The 26140-nt window shown below is 35.8% G+C and overlaps 1 protein-coding gene across 1 annotated transcript; it reads right to left on the bottom strand.

Moving 5' to 3' along the window:
* Positions 1 to 5717: 5717 nt before the first annotated feature.
* Positions 5718 to 24458, bottom strand: DTHD1 (death domain containing 1). The gene is made up of 10 exons (XM_087737380.1): positions 24188 to 24458; positions 19583 to 20396; positions 18742 to 19072; positions 17886 to 18065; positions 16817 to 17061; positions 15753 to 15917; positions 14879 to 15168; positions 13333 to 13577; positions 6607 to 6664; positions 5718 to 6007 (listed from the first exon to the last, which is right to left on the bottom strand). The coding sequence occupies exons 1-10, from the start codon at positions 24456 to 24458 to the stop codon at positions 5718 to 5720; spliced, it is 2889 nt and encodes a 962-aa protein (XP_087593506.1).
* Positions 24459 to 26140: the final 1682 nt, after the last annotated feature.

Below are 26140 nucleotides of genomic sequence, written 5' to 3'. Positions count from 1 at the left end.
CAATTCTATTAAGCTCTTTCAACTTCTGATATGTAATTAGTCTGCTCTGGCCATAATCTGACCAAAGGACAAAATTAAAATGGGTAATAACATTTCTGGAAGTCATACTATCAAAATTGGACTCCTAAATAGATTGCAATGACGATAAAGGTTATGTATGGATTTTAAAGTATTTTAGCAAGTTGAAGAACCACCATTTTTTCATTTGGGAAGCTACAGCACAAAAGGTCTTAATGGGAACAATGATGTGGTAGGTGCTCAATGGACAAAAAAGGTCAGTGAGATCTAGGCATGTAAGATGCCATATATGGTTTTGGAAAATCTTTCATCAAGGGGATATACCCACTGTGACATAAAGAATTTTTATATATAATGGGGAGTTCAAAAGCATATGAATTTTTTTGAAAGACTAAGCATAGGGTTACAATAATAATGACAAAGGGTTGTCTTTCACTTAGACTATAGGTGAGGACAAAGTCTTACACTTGCATATTGTATTATAGAATAATTTTTCTTATATTTATGATACTTTCATCGTTCAGGGAGAAAGGATGAAACATGGACTTTGCTTTTCTATTCTTGCGAGCTTTACTGTGATTTATTACAATATTACAGTAGATTACTAATTCATAACAAGCGTTTTGTTAACCTCTATAGTATATGAGAAAATTGTTTTCATATGTATTAACAATGGGAGCTCTTCAAATTGCCAGATTATTAATGAATTTTTATTAAAATAAGACATTAAGAAAGTAATAGAAGTACTAAGGCAAAGTTTTTCAGTTTATCAGAATCTTGTAATGATGCAGGCTGTTGCAAACACTGAGTTGGTTATTTGGGAGGGGGGGTGTTTGGGAATTTTTTTTTTTTTTTTTTGCTGTATATTATGTTGTTGTGATGACTGAGAAAGACTGTTAAGTATTTCCTGGGAGAACATGAAATATAATATGAGGAATCAACTTTAAACCTGCACTTTCTGTTTTAGAGTTTATTTAGTAATCATATTAATGATTCTTCTTTTCTGAAGAAAAAATATGTCTATTCACAAGGAAACTTGCCATTAAATTCTTTCAGCTCCATAACATTCATTGTGTATGATATGATTCAACTCAATTTCAGATCAGCTGAAATAGGTGTGCTTGTGCTTTTCCAAATGTCTACACTATCCAGAATTATTAGGAGACTTCCTAAGTATATTTTCAGAGCATCGTGCAACAACCTTGTTTCTACTGATACATTAATAATGACTGCATAATTAATATATAGGCAGAGTCATTAGAGAAAATATTCTAGCATCTTCACGAAAAACGAGACTTTGAAGGAGTCTTGGAACAGGCTGGTACCTGGTATTCAGTATTCAGACATACATTCAAGCTCCTCTACTGTTTAGAACCAGAGGAATTGCAGATAATGCATTTCTTTGGTTTTATGAGATGCATCAGAGATGCTCAAGGACTTTTTGTTGTGCCTTAGAGTAAAGATTATATTGAAATAAAGGAGTGGTTTCAACTGGGCTATTTTATGCCAGGTTCCTGAGTGCCCCTGCCCTTTCAGGGACTTAGCTCACTGCACTTAAGACCAGGTCACTGAAATGAGTTGTTGGGAAGAGCTGGAAGGAGCCTCTACTGAGGCTTCCCTGCCAAACAGCTCTGCATATTAGTTCCCTCCCAGTTCTCTCGGGAGCAGCTTTTAAGTTGAGACTCTTGTACTTGAAGATGACTTTGCTACAGATAGTTATTTCTATGAAAACAGCACTTCTTCCAAGACTATTGAAAGGATAAAATAACTCATTTGTGCAAGGGGCTTGGATGGGATGTTGATTAAATGCCACCTTAATTTTTTTTTATTAAACCCATCTGTTCTATTCAACAGCTTACTGATCCTGCTTATTGAGCCCTGTTTCACTAAGTAAAGAGAATTTGTATTATTTTAAATGTTGAATATGCAAAGTCTGCTTTATACCTTTGCACTTCATCACTCTCAGATACAGTTGGCAACACATCCTGTAACAATGCCGCAAAAGGAATATATGTGTTCCTTCCTTTCTTTTCTGCTTAACTGTTCAGTATTTAAATAATTAGCTTCTGTATTCAGTCAGCTAAATTATAGTTGTCTAAGTGGTTTCTTTATGAGCAACTGACTTCCTGTCTTAGCTCATTTTCTGTTCAGTTGCCTTCACCATTTAGGAGGAATACGCAGCATCACCTTTTATCTAGGGGTAGGAAACATACACATTCTAAGCAATAAAGCTCAGATTTTGCTCTCAGTCAGTCCTGTATATTTTTTACAGCCAACAAAAACACACAGCACAGAGCAGATTTGTTCCATATAGACTGCATTCTTTCCTACATTTTGATTTCGGTTCAGTGAGTCTAAATCTCACTGAGGGAACCTTTCATTTAAGAGACAATATTTGATTGAATGAAAAGCAAATGACAGCTTTGATGCTAGATAAGAAATTGGATTTTCCACAGCAATAGTCCAGTCATATCAGCCTGTGACTGGCATTTGCCATTTGGAAAGAAGCAGAGTTGTCAGACATCCATCCTTCCATAAGGACTGAGAGCTATCTCAGTTGACGTTCCATTGCTTCTCCCTTTTCGACAAGGTCTCTTTGGATTCTGCTACAGCTTGATTTTAATTTACTTTAGCCAGAAAGGGCAACATTTTGGGAATTAATTGATGCTGATGTCATTGTTCTGTTGCACAGAATGCCACATTTTGGTCTGAAACCTGTTTTGTTTGGAGGTTTTGTTTACAGACTATGAACTTTAGAGGGGGAAGAATCTCTTTTGTGACAAAAAAATTGGAATTTTAAAAAAATATATACATGTATCTGTATATAAACCTGTTGCTTGAGACCTAGCATGAAAGGAAAGCTGCCATATTCCCTCCTCCTGCCAGGAGTCCCTGGGGTCAGGGAGACCAAGAGAAGGAGGGTTCTTCTGTGGACACCTGGTAGAGCAAAGGAAACAAAGTGGACAGGCATAAGCATGTTTTCTTTGCACAACTTGTTTATATCAATTTTTGTTAAAATGTGTATTTTAAATATGCTTTTCTGTTAAAATGTTTTTGTGAGCTGAGAAAGTGTGTGCTCAATGCTACCCATGCTTTCCCAGGAGCTGCAATAACAAAAAAGGGGGAACAAAAGCTATGAAGGTTACCAAGAACAGCTAACAGGGAAAGCCCCAGCACAAGGCAGAACTGGTGGCAGAGATGAGGAGGCAGAAGAACAGCGGAAAAGCACATCACCAGCCAGCTCAGCTTTGCTGGGCCACAGCAGGACTAGTTACTGTTTTAGACTGTGAGTTTTACTGCAAGAAGAGAAAAATAACTAGTGGGCCTAATGGTTACCTCCTTAGAGAAGAAGAACATGAATTGTTACATTAAAAATTGTTATTTTTTTTTAATCTACATTATGAGGTTTTTCTCACTCTTTAATAAAATATATGGTTTGTTTAGTCACTTAATTAGAGTTTGCCACTAATAAAAATGAGCTTTTAACATGATCAAATTTAATATAATATTACCATTCAGTTAATGTAAAAAATAATCTCAAATTCCTAGGAAGAGGAGGCTGAATGCAGTTATTCCCGTTGTATAGATGCTACTCAAATGCCCACAATTCTTGCTGATTTGCACTAATGTTAATGATACTGTACAATGGAGTATCCAGGTCTTTATAGATGGCTTTTAGTTTTTAGCAGTGTTTTAGTCACATGTTTTTCAGCATGTGAAACACAGGCATTATGTTTTTCTTAGACACAGAGGCCATCTTGCGGCAGAATGTTGGTAGTTGTATTAAAATACTAATTTAGAAGGAAAAATGAAGTCCAATTTGTTGCAATATTTCCAGTATTATTTGTAGTACGATCATACATTTAAGCATGACCATAATATACTTACATTCTGACAGTATCTGCTGAGCCTGCAGCAGAATATTCATTCCTAAAGAGAAGGCACTGAAGACAAAAGATCTGATGACAACATGTGTTAGGGCACTGAGAAAGGTGTGATAATGTTTTCAGCTAATAAGAAGCCAGTTTACATTTTACAAACATCTTTATTTATAGAAAAAATTAAAAAAGGAAAGGATGGCTATGTCACAGTGAAGGGGTTAAGTTCCTCATATATTCTGTTTTACAATTAAAAACTGATAATCCTACAGGATGAGACATTACTGAATAGATGAATTAAACTAATTAATAATATTCCTATTTATCTTTTCTTTTGCAATGCAATTTTCTCTTTTATAGTAGTGATTTGGAAATGTTCCAAATATATGACCTCTGAAAATAAAATATCCAGACTGGCAATGTGTATCACAATTTAGATTTGTCAGCAAGACATACAGGGATTCTAAATAGTCGAAATATTACTAAAGTTTAGATTAATAACTTTTATGTTTAGATTAATATTTAAAGATTATATTATATTATTAATTGGGGGGGGGGAGGTTGAAAGAGGAAAAGAATTGGTGTATTGAATCCAGAAGAATAACAGTAACTGAAAAATAATTATGCATAGGTGGACTTGAAGAAAGAGCTGCATCTATTGCACATTGCTAAAGCAGTAGAGAAACTTCACAGACGTAACAGCCTGTGTAGTCATATATTGATATTTGTACATGTAAATACCAAGCAGTCAGGTTTCTCCCAGAATTGTATGATTCACTGGCACTTGCCAGCTACATTGAGCCTTTAACAGAAACGTCGAAGTTCAGCTTTTAGAGAAATCTGTGGTGTGTTTTCTGAGGTGGATTGCAATATACCAGCAACTAACAGAAGACTGTCAATTAGAATATTATTTCAGTAGAAACACAGTTATAAAAGTCCAACCCTGCTATTGTTCCAACTTTTAAAAATTAGGTTAGTCTTACTTAGCATTCTGGAAAGAAATGAGTTTTTAGAAATGAGAATACATGGCTGAAGAATGGCACAAATACACCTGTTTTATTATCTGTACCTTCAATACAAGAACCCAGTGTAATGAATGAAATTTCAAAGCACTACATTTTAAAACTCATATGAAGCAATACTCCTTTTTCCAAATTTGATGGTAACCTGAAAAAAACCCATTACAATGACAGATGAAAGTGAGGCAACAAATCTGGTAAATTCTGGAAACAGATTAGATATTCACATGTGGTAACACCGAAATCTGCTGACATTCACAAGGATAAAACACATTCATGGAGAATATAAAAGTCAGGATTAATTACTAACAACCCTGAAAGTAAAAAGAAATTTCCTCTGTGCATTATAATGATCTATTATGCTTTCCTCTGAAGAACCTGGTAGCTATTATTACTGGATGTGGAGTAATCCATATATCATGGAATGATTCATAAGATTTTGATAAAGTATAGTGAATAATTCCTGGTGTTTAAAGTGTGTAGAAATATGATTCTATGTCAATTGAGTATGGTATGTGCAAGGAATTAAAGTCCTTAGAAACCTATGCAGACCAATCTATAATCCTTCCTACCTATATTTTCAATATCTCACTTTTCCACAGGAGAAATGTTCACTTTTAGCAAGCAAGGACATTGTTATTATACTTTGCTTTAGTAAAGAGGTTGCACAGTAACAAACAAATAAGCAGTCTGATCCTTGACTGGTATCCCTGTCACTTGTTCATCCAAAGATATCATGGAAATATTCACACCTCTCAACAACAAAGAAGAGAAATGGGGCTGTTAGTTACCAGTGATTCTGTCAAGTGAACACTTTATTTTGCCACTTAAAACGAAGTTCTTCTGAAAGATCACTTCTGCCAGTCTTCTGCAAATAGCGAGACAGGAGCTGCTGTTTATCAGCTGACCTTGGAAGGGTCTTTTTCCAGCAGCAAAGCAGCTCATAGATCTGGTGTGTTAAATTATCAGGGCACTTCAGCCTAACAAGCTGAAGTATGCTCCGCCGAACAGGTAAGCATAAAGCAAGCAATGATGTATTATCTTCTGCAAGCTCTTCTGCAAGCCAATATAGCAAGTTGTCCCATAGGGCCTCTGAAGGGCAAAAATTAGTAAATTATTAGAGCATTATTCTTCTGCTATGTAAATCTTCCTTTCTTTTGAAAAGCTTTGTAAAGCTGGAGGCTCAATGGGTGAACACCCCAACTAAATATGGTTTGCTTTTTACTTTAATGAAAACATCATCACTTCTTATTTCTGATGTAATTTTTGATAACTGCACTGAGGCATGAAGTGAATTTAGTCAAGAGGAGATTCAGCAATGATCTATAACTTTTGGAACTGCATGGGGAAAGCTGGCAATAAAATAAAAGGGTTTGGGCATTTCCTATGACTAATACATTACTTATACTGGAGCTTTTCAGTACAAATTGAATCTCCTGATACAGAAAATTATATGCTGCTCAAGCACCCCATCACAACATTATCTTACAAGAGATTTTGCATTTCCCGGTAAACAGATCCTTTTTTTTTTTTCCCTTGAATATCTTTTAACACATTAACTACTTTGGTTCATGAATATGGCATTTTAAAATGTCAGTTACAGCTGAAACAAATCTTGACATTTAAAAAAGTAAATAGAAAATATAACTATTATTTATATAGAAATTAATATATTATGTATGTGTTCCTACCTGATGAATCAGAAGAAATTCTTTTTGTGCTTCGTGGACGGTTGATCAACTTTTCATGCTATCAAAGAAAATATGTTGAGGAAAGACAAATGACTAAATGAGTAAGGGATGAGGTGGAGGATACAGGGGTAGATTGCAGTAAATCAGCATTTAAGATTGGCCCTACCTACGTAGAGGATTTGTGTCATTATTAAAAACCAGTTAACACCATCAGCAGGTAAAAATCAGTATACAGCTATTAAAATAATGAAAATAAGTCTGTTTACACCAAATGGGTGTTTTCATTGCATCTTATTAAAAAGTTTATAATTTATGCAATTTTACAAATGTTTGATCAGTAGCATTATGTCATGACTGGTGTATAGAAACTGGGTGTAGAGAAAAATCTGTATGGAACTTTCGTACATGAAATGGATTCTAATTTTGAATACTGCATTAACTTTGCCTTGCTGTCTCTGTGTTCTTACTACAACTGTGTGCATAGCATACTGTTTCAAGGAAAAGAACAGTTTCTAGGTAGGAAGTGGCTATTATAAGGTCTAGAAATCATACTATGTTTGTAGCTATAGTTATTCATTTTACATGGGTCAACTTTTAATTATAAATCACTAATAATCATCAGAATTTCCATTAGAAAGTACAGAGTTCTTCATCTTTCTTCCTCTGAACACTGGAGAGAAACAAAAAAATACTTTGCCCTTTTTCCCTGTGACTGAAAAAGAGGAAAGTCTTGTGGGCTTCACTGTTGTTTCCTGCTCCATATAAAACAAGAAATTACTTACATAAACACTGAGCACAAGAAGAGATTAATTTGTATCAAGTGAAGTTCAGCTCTTTTTTTGTTAAAAGCTGTAATTGTCCTCTTTTAGTGCCCATGTTACTTTTGTCACACACATTCAGTTGTATTACCTGGCTGTTTATGCACAGCTTTCCCTGTGAGACTCGCTCCAGTTTTATTCACTGAGTTTCTTTTTTCCATTTGTGAATTAAGAGCATGAAACTCTGACTGGATAAATTACTCTCCTTTTCCTGCTGTGCATACTGAGCCCTGCTGAACTTATCTTAAATACTTTTATAATACAGACTTTATATATTGTTTAATATTTTGAGTGTTTCGTATGTACTGAGCTAGACATCCAAAAGGTCAATATAATCATAACTGTTACTTATTCACCTGTGAATTGAACAGCTTTTCATCAGGCCTGTACTCAGTCATCTTGGTAGGGGATTTCAGCATGCACAGGATGCACACAGTTTGCGCTGCTTGGCAGTGCAAAACCATCCTGTGCTGTGCGCATCTTAAGGTCTGAATCTGCCTCGTCTTGCGTGCTTCTACAGCAATTCTGTCACTGAACATGCCGTAGTGTGAAGACGGCATAACATGGCTAAAAAAAGCCCTCAAAACAAGGGGAATATAAAGCTCTTCCAGAAGGGGGCATTGTTTTTCTTCCAAGACTCAGCTTTCTTTGGCTTCATTTAATTATGCATTTATATTTAAACTTATTTTCATTCATTAATGAGAATTTAGCACCTCAAAGGTCTGTATGAGATTTTCAAAGTTATTGTAGATGAACTCAATTACCCATGCATTGACTTTAATCTGAACCACTTTATGCTACTTAATGTTAAAATAGTAGTAAAAATGATAAGAATTGAAAATGAGTATTGTCTAGAAACAGTGTAATAATATACAGTGCATTACATCCAAAACATTAAATCTGCCTTTAAAGATTAAATATCTGTGGTGAAGCGCTAAAGTCACCCATGGTTCAGCTGCACTGGCATGTGGCCCCACCGTTCTGGTTGACAGCGTAAGTAAAATACTCTTAGCGGTCAAAGCAGTTTTCTAGTCTGGAAGTCCCTTCAATTAGCTAAGCAACTGCCTTTCTGAAGCAGAGGATCACATGCTATTTTGCTGTTAGACAGTCATTAGACATAAAACTTCAGCAGAATAGTAATTTGATAATGCTTGTATGCATTACAACAATGTCTTTTTGCAAAGCACTCTGATTTCAGCCAGCAACACTGAAGCGCTCTGTCAAATGGACCTCTCAGACATGATTAGACTCTACCAGCATATCAAACAGGAGAGACAGAAAAGGAGAAATTAACCTTTTCAACTCTTTAGCCCAGTTTCACATAAATACAACTGCTTTGAAATCAGTAGAAATATTACTGATATGCACACACATACTTGATATCAGAACCCAGTCCACTGTATTTAACTTGTGTTGAAAACAGGTTTGACCAACCAGTGTTTTCTAATGCTGAGGAAATGAAAGCTCCATAATAGGAACCGTTAGTGAAGATCAGCTTACTTCTGTACAAACGTAGCATGTTTAAACCAAAACCTGGTGTGAATGGTTGCATACAAAGTAAACAACCACTGCTTTGACCACTGTCAGAAATATATTTGCAAGATAATGGACAATGTAGGCACATACATATAAAAATGGCTTATAATCTGTATAGTTATTGTCTTCTCTCCACAATTCAAGAGAAATTTTGGTGGGAATTTTACAGAAATGAGTGAAAATTTAGTCAGAATGGTTGCCTTAAAAAAATTCCATCTGTCTCTGTCACAATCGAAATCAGGCATTGTGGATGCTACTAACTTTATCATCTGGCAAAAAAAAGAAAAAGCCAAAACTTCATTTCATTTTGTTGAGAAAATTTCTATCGTTACTGGCAACACTGAGTATTTGTGATCTCATATGTATTAAACCGAATCCGTTGACAGGTTTAAACTAAACTTAAGATATTTATTAACTCAACAAAGTAGTAGAAATGTAAATAGTCTTTGTTGTTCTTACCCTGCGTTTACTGCTATTTCAGGGATTTTATTCCCAAACCATGAAAGGCTCCCACAGCATAGTGGGAGCAAGTGAGAAGTCCATCAACAATGCTACAACTTAAACTAATTCACAATTAAGACATGAGAGCCTTACTGTGACAACTGGAATTCTGTAAGCAGCTGTGTTGGTGTAAGCAATACTATAAACAACACAGCATTAGCAATAGGCCAGATATGAACAATAGAATTATATTTTAATAAGCTTGTGAAATTTGTGGCAGCTTAACTGCTGTACTGTGGTAGTATACATGTGATAGAAACTAGCAAAATTGAAGTATCATTGCTTGAGTGCATGTCTACACATATGAATGTAGTCAGATAGTTCTAGCAATATATATTAATAGCATCAGCATATGACTAATTATGCACAGTGCCAGTCTTGGTTCATATTATATGAACATTAACACAAGACTTGTACTTTAATGAAGTGGTAAATAGCAGTTGCATTTGACAGATGGTTGGTGTAGTTGTTTGTATAATTAGTGCGTTAAATTTCTCCATAACTGTGTTTTCTCATCCAATTTTAACTATTTCCTTCTATTTCTTTTATTCATTAGAAAGCCCACCTAAATGTGAAGATATATCTGATTAAAATTTGTCGATCAGATCATGGGTAGTAAAAACAGGAAAAAGTTCTTATATTAATTTTTACTGTCAGTGCTTTCATCACTGTTAATAATTTTAGAACACTTAATAAGATATGGTAAGTAATTAGAATTTCCATTTCATTGCTCTGGCATTTAATTGCATCTGGATCATTATGTTTAATATATGGTTCTGTCTCTCTTCCAGTCAATTCCTCTTCTAGCTCAAACACATTTTTAACTGCTGCAAATATCCTGTGAAAATGAGTTCACCTTTTGATTATTTTTGTATGTAAAAAGTACTTTCTTTTATGTTATTAGTTACACCTGCGACTTACCAATATCATTGTTCTTATATCCTGTGAAAGGGGATATAATCATTCCTTTTTCAGTTTCTCCAAATATTCATAAGTGTACACAGTATTTCAACTTTTATCAAAACTGCCTAGAAGTGTTGTCATCAATGTATTGTCTCTCTGCCTGGAATCACTCCATGTTTCTGATCACCTTTCTGTCCTCTTCTTCCGAATCCTCTTTCTGAGCTCTATGACCAGGACTGCAGAGTGCAGTCATGATGTGGATGCCTTATAGATATATGGCATAATCTTGATTTCATTTTTGTTCTCTAATAATTTGGAACATTCCGCTTACCTTTTTATTTGCTGCTGAATGCTCTGGAAGTTTACAGAGAGCAAAATGACCAAAAATTTCTTTTTTGAGTGGCGATAGGTAATTTGGAATCTACCAGTATAAAATTAGATATGTACTTCCACCCCAACAAAACACTTATTGGCATCTAATTTATCTAGTTTATTTTCTAGTCACTCAGTATCATTATATTCTGTGATTCTTCACAGAGAGCTTCAGTACTATGAATATTTTGTACTGTCATCACACTTTTCACTTAATTATTCAAAAGTTTCTGATGAATATGTTAGCATGGATCTGTCTGAGACTTCACTAGTAATCATCAGGAAATAAGCCAAAAGAGAATATTTTTTGTTCTTAAAATTTCTGTGAGTTTGTTCAGTATGGAATTCAAGATTTGCTTGGCTGGAAGAAGGTATGAAGAGGAAAAGAGTGAACAACTTTATAACTTTATGTTAATGCATGTTACATACCACTAGATAGTGGTGTGGGTGAAATTCCCATTTGCCTTTTGTATTTATACATCAATAGTAAGGTATGTTTTTTTATTTATTTATTTATTGTATTTTGTATTAATTGTTCACTAAAGTCAAATAATCAGCTTCATTGATGTCTCATAATTCTTCAAAAAGATGATAACCGAACTAGCTGAATTATTAAGAAGTACTTCTTCTCTATTAAAAAACTTGACTTTAAGCATTATCAATTTTAAATTATTATGCTGAATGGATGGAAGATAGATCAAAAAAGTAGGAGGGTTCACCAACTATAGCAAGTACAATATTTTGTGTACTAAGATGACTTGCAACATAATGGAAGATGTTATTTTGATGCTATTCTTCATTCTACAGAGAGGTATTTCATTCTGTGTAAGACAGAAAATACAAATCACATAATGAAAAAGTTATCAATATGCAAATGTTTTCAAGCATTTTGATCGCTTTTTTTGGCCTAATATTTGTGTTTAATGAACGTTCCGACTCCTTTGAAATGCACCTCTTAAAATATATTTACCAGAAGCAAAAGAAAAATTATTTGCAAGGTGCCGCAACACTGATTTTCTGAAGTGATATAATAACTCTCTCTCTCTAAGCAGACTTTTTGTGCATCAAACTTCGGTCCTCCGTACTTGAACTGATTCAGTTGAAAGCAGAGGCACTACTCAAAAAATAGCTGTAGAGAAAATATTCCCAAAGGCTATCACCATTCCTGAGGTTTGACTTAATTTCTAATTTCTAATTTACCAGCAACGATCATGTTATACAGTTCCTCCATTTATTTCTGTTTAAATGAGTAGGCTGCCTGGATGCTCCTGTGTACCCACATACATTATATATTCTCACATACTTATACAGACTGACCAGACTTCAAGATCTCAGCCACACTGGGAAAGAGAAAACATGGCCTTAAATTTAGTAGGAAAAAAGGGGTAGTCAGAAATATTTGTTTTGAAAAGTCTGAATAGAACATTTAAGGACTAATATGTTCAGCAGTAGACCATATATGCCAACCCAAATCTAAGACACTTGATAATTACCTTTGTGGTTTAATACAAATGCAGTTCAATCCTTTAAATCTTATTCTTTTTATGCAGTAAGATTAAATAACAACAGGATGGAGGCTAGGCAAGTGGATGGCAGAAAATTAACTGATGCCTAGCGTGTGCCACAGATTTTTTTTTATATATATTTTTTTTAATCATCCCACTGGATCTCAAGAGTTTGTATTTCCCTCTCTGTGAATACTGCACACGGAATGCTAGCCCTGTGGAAAAGCAAAGTGCTTGAAAGCATGTGATTCTCAAAAGAAAACTTACATTTTATATGGAGTTTGTCACTAAAAGAGATCTCCTCTTAAAATCTTCTGCAGTTAATTGTTCTTAATTTTCACTTGGGAGAATGGAGATTAGAGAGAAATCAAAAGGTGTGCTTATGAAATAAAAGACGTATTTGTAGGTGATAGCTTAAGGAAGAATGAAGTCGGTTAAATTCAAAGAGAGAGATGTCACCAGAGATTTAGACCAAGTGTTACTGTACATATTTTGACATTAAAAAGTATGCAAATTTGGTAGTAGTAGTCTAGCAGCAGCATTTTGTACAATATAGGGTGCTGATACCTAGGCTCTTTGAAAAGATTACAATGAGATTTCATTGCAGGAATATTAAAGATTAATTTAAGTAGCAATAGTTTTCACCAGAGAAGGAGATAATTGCCCACATAGCTGTATTGCAGGGGCCTATCAGGCATAATAGGAGAATCAGGTGATAGGAGAAAGATAGGTTACATGAACCATCTAATGCTCCTACAATTCGCAATTCTGCACTCCCAGGACAAGGATACAAGAAGTGTATAACTGAAACTTAAGTAATTATTTTTCAGGGCCATACTATTTGGGAAGAGCAAATGGGTGAAAAACATCTGCTAAACATTTTTTTCCATGCTTGTGCTTGGATGAAGGTGCCTCCCACCTGCTAAGAGAAATTCTGAGCATGTTTGTACATTGCTGATGAATCAGAACTGCTCCATCAGTGACTCCTGTGTGTATGTAAAGCGAAAATCATACCAAGATCCTTTTGCCTAATAAATATGTGGTAAGGGGAAAAGGGAGAGATCTCTAACATTATCAAATGAGAAACCCACCTTTGGTAACGTTAGTGCTAATTTACACAGTGGAGACCGGTGTTGATAGTCACCATATGGCAAGGGTTGTTCCCATTTCTTGGTTATCATCTCTCTGGTAATTTTATAAAACACTGCTGTTCCTTTGTAATGAGGTGAACTGTGGTTACCAAATTCATCCACTTCTTTAATTTGGAGCTCTAGCCTGGGTTTTCTTTGTGAATGAAAAATCAGCCTGTAGACTTTTCCAAAATCTTTTCCATTCTCTGCAGTCCATAAAAAAAAAAAAAAAATTTTTTTCACACTGTACTTAGATGTGTGGCATCTAAAATAAGTCATTAGGGTGAGTCAAATAGAACTAATCACATAGCATTCAGCTGGTCTTTATCATTATTATTACTTTATATTGAACATCTGAGGTTCAAACATTCCTGCCAGCCTGCCTCAGTAGTTGAAATGTCATAGTTAGTTGTCTTCGCCCCTGAATTGTTAGCATAAAGGATAAGTGGTGAAGGTTGTGCTACAAGTTGAAAAGTAAGGAACATGGAAGGGGATAAAGTACATAACACAGAGAGAAATAAAAATAAAATGGTGTTGTGAATGGAACTAGAAGAATGTGCTTTCTGATTATTCAGGATGGATATGTGTCTATCTGTAACAACAAAATGAATGGAGGCAGAGAGGTAGGTGCATTTTTAGAATTTGTAATTCCATTTTAATTGATAGATCTATAACACTATCCTTTGCATATATGAGCAGGCATTCCTTGGGGGCTGGAGATTTCTCTTTTTGAAGAATAATCCTTTCTTTACGGTAAACAGTGTTTTCAATAGGAGAGTTTATGTACAAAATGTTCAGAGGGCCAAATATATATTTATATGTCCTTTCCAAAACTGACAGAAGAGACTATACATAATTTTGGGTGAAAACTTTTCTGAGACTTCTTATCTCTTTTGCCTTTAAGCAAATCTCTGAATGGTGGCAGCCACCGCATGGAATTTTTGAGGCTGCTAATGGGAATGGCATAACAACTCTCTCTCATCATCTCAACTCATAGGGCAACTCACAAAAAGCAACGTTTTGCCCTGGATTTCAGTGTTTAATCTTACTCACTTCAAGTGAATTTAAACTGATATAAAAGCAGACTGTTTCTTTTTGTTTGGAATCTCTTTAATTCCTATCAAATGTTCTTTACATTAAAAAGCCATTGATGGAATCCTGCCCTTTTGAAATAAAAGTTAACATACCAGCTGTTTCTGAGGGACCAGGTTTTACGGAATGGCAGAGGTTGGAAGAGATCTCTGAAGATCTTCTTGTCCAACTCCCTTCTCAAAGCACGGTCACCTAGAGCAGGTTGCTCAGGATCTTGTTCAACTAGTATATTTTATTTTTCAGTTGGAGCAGTTTCCCATGTAGTTCCATGCGCTTACCATTTACAAGAAATAAAACACTGAAATAACTAAATGTACTGTGACTAACCACAATCTACTAATGTTCACATACAGTATTTCTGAATAGTTGAGGTGACTGATAATGTTCATCCATATGCATGAATTAATTACCTTACCTGAAGCAAAAATATTGCCTCTAAATCTGAAATGAATCTGCTCTCCTTCTCTTAACGGGAATTGCTGCGTAGGTTCTGGGGGACCAAAGTAGCCCTCCTCATGGAGATTCTGAAGTTTGCAGGTCAATTCTTTGGATGCAGATAGCAGAACTACTATTTTATATGGGTTCTCTCTTTTCCGATACAGTATCACATTAGCCATTGTGCTACAAACAGCTTCTTCCAGAGCCTGAGCAAAGATGAGAAGATGTGTATTTTCCAAGAGGAATGAAAAGCGAATGACCACGAAGCTGTATTAAAAAAAAAGGCAAGAAAATAAATAGCTCTATCTTAAATCATTTTATCAACTGCTAACAATTTATTATGCAAAATAATATAGGGCTCAGTCTCCAATGGACCTTTTGCTACCTCCTTTTCATTCTTGTGTCCAACACACGAAAGGGTGGAAATTTGCCTGCTTCTGTAGTGTAGAGTATATTGACTCTGTGTCTATGAATTCAAATACATATGAATTTTAGATGAAAGTAAGAGAATATTTCCTAATAAGAAATTAAAAAAAAATTATAGTTTTGTAGTTAGAGAGCTAAATCACATTTCCAAATTAAGATTAATATCTGCATTTCCTGTTTCAAGTTTTGTATATATTACATTGTGTACAGTCTATAGATGAAAAAATATTTAAACAAATTTATATTTTCTCTAATTATGAATAACAAATCTAAATTATCTTATACTGCAAAGTGGAAGAAAGAGATGCTGGCAAGATAATAATTAATAGTGGATGATTTCTTAACTCTACTAATTTCCATTGATCCATATACTTGGAAGTAAATATTTGAGTAAATAAAATTTTATTAAATTATTCATACATTACCTTTCTAAATGCTCATTTAGTTCAAATGATACAAGCCCATTCCGTGCATTCTGGATAATAACATCATCAAACACCCTCCAACCCTCTTCTTTGTTTCTGTGACCTAATAATTTCAAAGTATCACTGAGATTCTCCCCATTTTTTCTCACAGAAGCACTCACAGCCCTGGAAAGCCAAAGAATTACAGGAAAAAATAAAATGAAAAATAGATCCTGCAGAAAGAGTAACCTTGTGTTTATTGCCCTGCTTTCCCTTCCGCTTTCCTGGATGACTACATGTGTTTTGGAACTATATTCCAGAGTACACGAATTTTGAAAAAGACAATGTTTAGCACAGTAGGAATAAGCTAGGTGTTTAATGACCTAAAGTAGAAGTACTTCAAAGCTCACTCTTGTCCCAAGCCAGTCCCTACCAAGAAATCCCAGTAAGCCTTTCTGAACCTGGAGTTGCCCACCGTAGCAGAACTGGAAGGACAACAATCAAATGGTAAGTTCTGACTGATTTTTTTCCTGCATGAGATAGTAAAAGCACCATTTATTTTGCTGACTGTCAAAATAGATGAGGTCAGCTTTGGCTTTTTTTTCCACCAAGAAGTTTTATCCATATCCTCCTGTGCATGATGGATAAATTTTATTGAACAACTGAAATTTAGAGATTTTTTTTTAGGAGTCCCCATGTTTTAATGCTTTTTTTAAAGACATTACAAAAGGTCTAATTTTAGAAATTTTGTAGTGAGTGCTTTAGAAAAATCTGGGCCTTTATCTAGTGTGGCAGTTACCACAAAACTGACCTACTCTAAACCGTTGTGTCATAAATTTTGACTCAGGTAGCCATTGGAATGTGTAAAAGTAGAGAGCAGAAAATTCAAAGGCCAGGGTAGCCAAACCACCAACTGGTAAAATAATGATCACAGAATCTTTGAGATGTGGTTATTCTCTAAGTATATTAGACTGTATTAAGGAACTAACATATTTTTAATACAAAAAACTATTCATCAGCAACTGTTAAAATGAATTCATTTTGATGTTTTGAAAATGGTGAATTTGTAGTGAAGTTGTTCTTACCGAGGATGGTATGCTGTAGCAACCCTCTTTACTGTAGCACTAATGGCTCTCACATGTTCTGTCTCATCTGCTTGCCTTTTTTTTTCTGGGTTTCGAGGACAGGGTAGAGTAACAGTGACTGAGCTGTTAAATGGTTGGGCTGAAGGATGCTGGACATAAACCAGTGCACTAGTAGATACCACTGAGTGGTACATATCGTGTCTTGCTTTCAATGTGGAGACCAATGATGGTTCAATTGGCTGAACCTAAATATGGAAAGCAACTGTAAAGTTAATTTGCAAACTAATAAATCTTCTCTTACATGCCTGGTTTTTTTACAAATTGATTTATCTTTTGGAATTGGCTTGGACTATCACAGAACCTTTAGGCTTCTCTCTATAACCCAGGAACAACCCAATCAGCATGTCATACAATGCACAACCAAGTGCTTGGAAGTCATAAAAAATGGGAACCTTTGCTGACTAAAATATTTTGATTGTTTTGTTCCTGCTTTGAGTTCAAGTTTTGAAACTCCTGAGTTCCCTCAAACTTTGATAAGTTTCTAAAATTTTTCAAATCTGTATTTTTTTCGCTGTTAATTTTAGCTTCTCTGTACCTCAGAATCAATGTTTTTATGGGGGAAGGGAGAAACACAGTATAACTGAAGCAAATTTTGAGATTATTCTCAGCCTAAGAGGTTACAAAACCTTCTGTTGGACTGCCTGGTACAAATGATGAAGGTCAGGTGAGAAAAATTGTTCCCTTATCTTAAACACTGGGCGAAGCAGTTGAAGTTTGGAGTTGATGCTTATGTCATTGTTGAAAGCAACTGTATTTACTGAAGTATATCAAACAAAGGTAGATGGTTCTTCTTTTTAGGTAGAGATATCATGTTGACTGCTGACAATGCTATGTAGCTTTAAGAAAGTTGACAGGAAACCATTTGGGGTATATACAGGATGTAGAATTGCAACCACTTTTCACTTTTTCTAATAATGGAACATGTTGCCCTTTAACATTATTGGCATCCTTGCTTCAGAACTGATCAGAGAACAGACTTATGGTATTTCAAGGGTAATTTCAAGCTCACCTTTAACTGCATGGGTGCTGGAGAACTGAATGTTTCTGGAGGGTAACAGAAAGAGATTCTAGAATCCACGCTCAGCTTTTGTGAGAGTCCTACTTTTGGAACAGTAAATGTTTCTTTCTTTAAGCATGACAACACAGAAAAAACACCTAGCTGATAAATTTTCACTTCCGCAAGGGTTTCCTGCATAAAGAGAATGTGGGGTTAGAGTACATCAGAGGGAAAGGAAACTGTATTCTGCAGCGTATTAACATTGTGAGAAGGCAATATTATTTATAGAGCAAGGTGTGAAATGAAAATAAATGGAATATTATTGCCACCTGGATGCTCAGTTATCTGGTGACCTCTAGTCGTCGTGTGATGTCACAAATATTCCAGTGTATGATTCAGGTGAAATGAAATAAGCTCATAAACTAGGTGATGAATCTGGACTAATGCAATTCTTTTGCAGTTATAAAAAAAGAACCATCCTGTCTTTCTCTGAGATGGAGTTTGGACTCATGCATACAGAATTGTGTTACTTCTCTGTGATCTGAATGTAAAAAAAATTCCCCTTTTTACTTTTATCAAATAATGCAATGTATTACACTTATTTACAAAAATCATGAACCATTACTCAGTCATTAGTACTGTGGGATCAACCACTTGCCATAACATTATGAGTGAAAAAAAGGACCTTGTTAAATACTAGGTTTTAAATAGAATTAGTTCTTGCGAAAGTAGGAAGAAAAGTTCAATTTAACCCCACGTAGTGGGCAATACGGCTTAATAATGACAAGTTTACTTGTATAACTCCACAGAGGCTTAACTGGGAACCTGGAACAATGTTTTTACAATGCTTAGATGAGAGGTTACCAACCTTACGGTTTCCTTGGTATCCCTCCAAAGAAACAGGAGTTAAGTAGTTTGATTGAAAGTTCACATCAGTCACCTTCACCATAATCTCCCGATAATTTCCTCTGAAGCATGAAGTAAATGGGATTGCAATGTTGATAGGGAAAGGGATTATTTTCTCATAATCAAAGCATTCAATACTGATGACATTGCTGACCAGCTCCTCAGAATCATCCACCACCAAGGAACTAGTGTCATTGACTATCTTACACTTCAGATTCTCCAGAGCAGTTGCAGGGGCTTTAATGAAACAAGCTACTTCCTGTTTATTCTTACCACTGTCTTCCACTAGATATCTGGAGAAAAAGAATATAAAATATTATTCTTTGTATTTTGGGTGGGGTGGTGTCTTGTATTTTTAATTAAATACTTTATTATAATGATGTGCTACATTGTAGCATAAGCAGATAATTCATAAAAATATGTGTTTATGAATAGATGGGAAAATCATGAAAATTTTTGTTTAGCTTGTTTCAGAACAGCTTACAAACTATCATAAAACTGACTAATTGGGGTCCTTTCCTACCGATTTCAACAATTTGGGAATCATTGACTTTACTGGCTGTGACTCAGTCCCTCTCTGGCATAAAAAAACAATCCATGCAATGAAATAGAAAGTTACAGTTTACTTTAGACCAAATGGAAGATCTTCATTGAGCATGCTTAAATTGTAAACTGGTATTATGTGCATGACCAGTAGCTGTTCAATACATGCATATTGAGATTCTGGGCCCACAGATGTTTATATGTGTGCTAATAAACAATATTTATGTACATCTGTTCCTAAAAAGAAAATACATGCTTACTCTTTGTTCATCCAGTGCCTAGATTTTTGTACTTCTTTTGAATCATTCATAGAGGGATTCACAGCAGTAAGACCACATGTTTGTGCTGAAGACGTGGAGGTAATTAGGTCATTCCTACAAATCTCATGTTTTATTTCCATTTTACTGTCTTCCATTTGCTCTGTCAGTCTATATTCTTCACTTTCTACCCCTTTTGAAGATTGTTTGACTACTACCTTTTTTTCCTGTTCAAAAAGATTCGTGACAGTTCTGTCATAAATGTCTTTTAATGTCCCAGATAGAATGCCTTCCTCGCTGGTCATAAAAGCATCTTGAAAAGCCAGTTCTGGAGACTTTTCAGTAACAGAGCTACCTTTGTGAGGTTTATCCTTTCCATTGCAATCTTTTTTCTCTGTAACAGAGTTTGTCAGTAGTCTGTGTTCACCATCTTCCTTTTTCATTGGAGGTTCTCCACTAACGTCCTGTTCTTGAGCAGATACGTTTTCAGCTAATGATGCAATGATGTCTTTTTCCACAGTTTTAGTTTCACTTGGCTGAATTTGATTAACATTCTGATTTTCTGTCTTGTTCAAGGAAGGAGTTCTTTGGGATTGCTGGCTGGGACTAAAAGATGCTTGCACAGACTCTGTTGCTTCTCCTTCAGAACAACACCCATCTGTATCTCTAGAAGCATTTTGAGAAGTCTGGATCTGAGAATCATCATCTTGTCTACGGCTAGCAGCATAAAGTTTATTTTCTGCCTCTTGAAGGTGTGCAACTGTATTTATCAAATAATCCTTCACTTTCTGCAGACAATCTATAATTCCATTGTACTCTGAGGAAAAAAAAATAGGTAACCAATTGAATTTTGCTATGAAACCTAGCCAAAAATGTGAAAACTCTTATACGCATACCTAATGAATTCCACCTAATTCCATAGTGCCATTCAATACATGAAGCACAATGTATTTCCTGGATTCCATTGAATATTTTTGCATTTATTGCTATTCAATTTGAATTAATTTCTGAAGAATTGAATACAGACAAGTACATCCGTGTACTTGTCCAAGTAAAACTGTGTATTTGTCAAAGTACTACTGTGGCAACTCTGAAGAACACCTTTCTAATGATCAGACGCTAGCTAAACTCTTAATGACAATCAATCTAAAGCATAGAATTGGTAAATAATAGTCAAATCAATTTGGGAAGAGCTTTAAAACTAAACATTAATTATATGTATTTCCTAAAACTGAATCCTGCATGATTCTAACGCATGGGTCTCTAATAAAGCTGTTATATATGGGCTTACTATTAAACATGTTTAGGAGCTTTGGATTTTTGCTATGAAGAATAGAGGATAACACAAAAACACCAGCACATATACAATACTGAAGTTCAGCAGTTTGTAGCATCCAGTTATAGGAATGGTGGAGGTTGCTCTTGCATCTAACTAAAAACACTTGGTGAAGAAGGATGCACAAAAAGCACAAAATCGCTATGTGCCATTCATGTAAGATTTTATCTTTAACCTATTTATGATCCCTCATTTTTCTTATCTTCCACCTTTTCTTAGAAATCCTTCCAGATATTCTCTCCAAAGATTTCAGATGTACTACTTTCAGCTCTCCCCTCACCTTATGCTGTCAGTCTCTATAACTGGAACTGTGTCTTCATTAGTTAGGTATATTGCAAACCTCTCGGAAAATTTCTTGCTGTTTTCTATTTGCTGCATGAGATCCTGGAAAGCTTTGTTTTGCAGGTTAAATCTAATTAAAGTCAAATAAGAAAATTGTACAGAATGAAACACACTATGGTGTGCGCTCCACTTGTAATGGACAGAGACACACAAGGGAAGGACAATAGAAAGGGCTGATACAAGTCTTATGGGAAACCACTGGCTTACCTTCACTTTTTTCAATAACCTCATATGAGGTAAATCAATATCTCAAGGTTTTCAACTTGAAAAGTAATTTTATTGAGTAAGAATGCCATCACACATCAATGTGTGATGTTACATGATCTAGACAGGCCTTTCACTTTCATCTCTATTTGCATCTAATTAATTTAAACCTACAAAGAGTATACTGTTCAAAGTTTTTTTCTTGTTGAACTCAGTCTAAAAATTATTCCTTTGCAATGCTTTCTCAGTTCCCAAATGACTTGTTAATCGATTTTGACTACATTTGGGAAAAAAAAAAAAAAAAAAAAAAAGCAGCAAACACATTTTTAATAGTTTTTTTTTCCACTGGTAGTTCAAAGAAAAAAAAGTTTGTTCTAAGATACTGATGTTTTTCCAGGGGCACTTTTGCAATACTGAAGAAGAACTTCCAAATAGTTTAACAGGGCTGAGAAATAAAACAAAAGGATTGGAAACAACACAGCTTCGTTTGCATAAGAGATTGTAAAAGACCACTTCCCAGTCTCACTGTGAGGCAATGTTCAAGCTTCGGCAAAACAGCCAAAATTAACCTGTTTCTTCCCTGAATTCTGCATTCTATAAACAAAACAAAACAAACCAAAACAAATCATACAGCTCTTTAAACTTCCCTAAAATCAAATATAAAGATAACAGGGTTATTCAAAACAATGGCATTTTCCTACACTGTGAATTGGACTTTTCTAATATGGCAGTGCCTAAAGACAAGCAAAGACACAGCCTTGTAACTTTACACTACCCAACTGTGTTGCATGAAAAGACACTTTTTGCATTCTGTTACAAGGTAACCTCGAAATAAGCCTTCTTTTGTGTTACCCACCACCACCATCGCTTTTCTAACACTGCTTTCTGTGCTTTTTCTGATGTTTGATAACATGGCTTTAGAATACAGTGGCAGCTTATATGTAACTGTCTTCAAACCTTTTTGCTGACTGTTTTATGGGAAAGTGTCAGATGAGGAAAAGTAGCTTTTTGGAAGGAGAATGATACTGAGTTCTTAGAAATCTAAAAAAAAAAAAAATAAAAAAAAATCACATAGGCCATGAGGCTAACAGGGCAAAGTTATCTTCATCTTGGAGCCTGGAAGCAGGTCCTTTTTTTTACAAAATGTTCTTTTATTATCGAGGACACTTTATAAACCTGTAGAACAAAGACTCATAAAAGCAGGCATAGCTAAAGATTTCTGCCTGGAGTCTCTCTCTTTCTCTGTTATGCATCACACTGTTAGACCATTATTAAATGCAGAAATGATAGTTTTGTTTTCTACTTTGATGAATGTTTGTTAAGATGGTGTTTCTGAGGAAAGAGAGTTTGTTTCATTCATCACAAAATGATCCTGCATTTTTCCAGGAATAAAATCTGGATTTGGTCCTCACAATAAATGACACTGTTATTATATCCGCATCATTATTATAAATGCAAGAAATTGAATTCCATGTGTTTACCTGAGCACTATGATGGCAGAAGTCTTTCTTATTTTTATCGTCATCTTTTTAACTATGTTGTTACTTGTAGAGGACTGTAGACTATATATATTGGGTTTACTTGGTGAGGTGCTGGCAGCAGGGGGCTGCAGGGGCGGCCTCTGTGAGGAAAGACCTCTGTGAGGAGAGGCCGGGACTGCTCTGTGCTCGACACAGCCGATTCCACAACGGACCCATGGCAGGACTGAGCTAAGCCTGTCAACGCAGCTGGTGCTGCCTTTGTGGAAACATATTTAAGAAAGGGCAAGACACAAGAGATCAGTGAAGAGTGAGGAAAAAAGTGTGAGAAACAACCCTGTGAACAGCAAGGCCAGAGCAGAAGGAAGGGGAGGTGCTCTAGGCATGGAGTGGAGATTCCCTTGCAGCCCATGGGGGACCAGACTGGAGCAGATATCCACTCTGCAGCCTGTGGAGGACCCACGCTGGAGCAGGTAGATGTTCCCTGAAGGAACTGCAGTCTGTGGAAATCCCAGGTTTTCCTGACAGGAACTGTGGGCCATGGGAAGGACCCATGCTGCAGCAGGGAAAAATACGAGGAGGAAGGAGTGGCAGAGGGGAACTGTTATGGACTGCCTGCTACCCCCATTCCCTGTCCCCATGCGCTCCTCCAGCCTAGGAGGAGGTAGAGGAGTTGGGAATGAAGACTTGAAGTTGAGCCTGGAAAAAAGGAGGGGTGAGGGAAAGGTGGTGTTTTAATTTTTTGCCTTTGTTTCTCACTATCCAAATCTATTTCAATTTGCAATAAATTAAATTAATTTTCTCCCTAGAGCGCAGGCCATTTTGCCCATGGCAGTAAGTGATTTCCCTGTCTTTATATTGACCCATGAGGTTTTCCATCTTATTTTCTCCCACTGTCCTGTTGAGGTGGGGGAGTAAGTTGCTGGGTGGACATCTGGCGTCTGGCCAAGATAAACACACCAAAGTATAATATACATAAAACTTTGAAACAATTCTGTTTAGTTAACTTTATTTATATTTTTTTTTTCCTTCACATAATGAGAATTACAAGGCTCATGTTGAATCTTATGTAATGGACTTGAAAACACTCTGATAAAACTGCTGAAACATGAATTCATTTGGTCTCATAAATGACCAAATATTGAAATAGTAACAAATTAAAAGGTCCCCCAGCATCATCACACAGTAGAACTTAGCATCCAATATACCCAGTCCATTCTTTTTACAGGTAAGTCCCTCCATACTTGCCTGGACTTGCAGTCAATTCCTTGTGTTTGTCATGGAGAGCCCTCAGCAAGTGGCAAGTGTCTTGAATACTTTCAGTAACGTTCTCCAGCTGCTGGCTGAGAGATCTGCTCAGCTCTTTTGTTAAAGAAATCAGTCTAAGCACATACTCCGCTATACCTTCATTATCCAGATCACTTTTCAGAAGCACATCTCTTGCTAGCAAGTTTAGGTGCCAGATTTTTTCCAGGAGCTGGCCTGATTTGCCTGCAGGTGTAATCTTACCTTCAGCCATTTCCGTTTTATGTTCAGAATATGCTACTACAATTTTTTTTCTGCTCAAACACTTCCACAAGATGTTGTCCTTAGTTCAGACTACTACACTGTTTAATATTTGTAGCCTAAACAGCGTTTAAAAAAGTACTGTATTCCACACACACTGACAAACCAAGCTCTAGCTCAGAAACTCTGAGTTGATGTTGACTATTAAAAAGTTACTAGGTGACAGAAAGGAGTGGCTGTCCTGTAACTACAGGCAAGGATTGCCAAGAGGTGCCAATGTACACCATGCAGCTCTAAGGGAGGTTATGTAATTCAGTTGACTTAAATTTCAGGAGCCCTGAGCAATTTCTCACTATAGTGGCTGTAAATGATCAGTACTTATGAAATCAAGCTTAATTGTGAATTCATATTTATATAGTCACCAACAATGAGAAAGTGTTTTCATTGCAAGCTAGCATTAAATCCTGTAGAACACTTAACACCATTTTCTGACAACTGCATTTCATTTGTTGTTCAGAGACATCAAATAGGTGGGACAGGTCTAAGCTGCTATGCAGTCTGGATGATGTATTTGAATTATATGTAGGTTTCAGCAATACAAGAATCTACAAATCTAATTTTGTGATTAGCAAGAATTATTTATTAGCAATAGACATTTAAAGAAACTTGCAATGTTTTCTGGGTTGTGTTTATATAACAGGCAAAGAAATGTAAAGAAAAAGCAATAACAGCTAAAAGTTCAAATAACTAATGACTGAAATTTTGGTTGACACTTTAGAAGTTGAGAAGCAAACTTACAAGAAAAGCATGAGCTCACTAAACTTAACTGCGGCATCAAGAATTTACTATATGGGGTTCATGGGGAAAAAGGGCTGTCCTCAAGAGTACCTCCATGAAAGCAGGCAACACTGCTTTCCCAGGGGCTCACAACCATGTGCTCCTGGAGGCACTCTCAGAGAAAACAGGGCCAGTGCCTGGCAGGGGCTCCTGTGCTGTTCATTGTCTTCAGTGGGTGAAATTTCAGCAATGAAACCTCAATGACAGTATTTGCAATGTTTTCCATTTCACCCAGCAAGTCCAGAAAAAGAAGTCTCACCAGGATACAATGAAAACAAGTGGAGAAACAGCACTGACATTCTCTTACTGATGCTAGTTTGCATCATGATGCGCTAGGGGAGGACAGGCCTGAAACTCTCATTAGCAGAGTTCAGTACTGGGTTAAATCTGAAGTATCATATACACCAAAATATTTTATAGTTTAAGAAATGTACTACACAAATTGTTGGTACAGTGGCTTTCCTACTAAACATTCCTTTTTATGGCCCATTATAAATATAACTAATGCAGCTTTAAATAGCAATTAAAATGGGACTGTGATATAAAAGCACACTGAAAATTGCATCTAAGTATTGCAAGAACTAATAAGGTAATGTCAGCAGAGTGCTCTGAAGATGTAAAGCACTGTATAAACGTTAAAACAACAATGAAAGATATAAAGTGTCTTTAATCAAACGTATGAGCCGAAACCAGCTGCAATTATTAAATTCAAAAGGAAAGTTCCTTTTGACTCATTATGGTTTGCTTGATCACAGTGAAAGTGTACTACACAGCTAACACAAAAAGGTATGTGAATCATTAACCTATTTACCATTTCTGATGCTCCAGCATCTCCACATTTTTCCAAATTATTCCTAG

The sequence above is a fragment of the Nipponia nippon genome, unplaced genomic scaffold, assembly GCF_047370975.1.
Source record: "Nipponia nippon isolate SJK-2023a ecotype South Korea unplaced genomic scaffold, ASM4737097v1 scaffold_6, whole genome shotgun sequence".
Classification (NCBI taxonomy): Eukaryota; Metazoa; Chordata; class Aves; order Pelecaniformes; family Threskiornithidae; genus Nipponia; species Nipponia nippon.
This window is presented reverse-complemented; position numbering and strand designations above follow the sequence as displayed.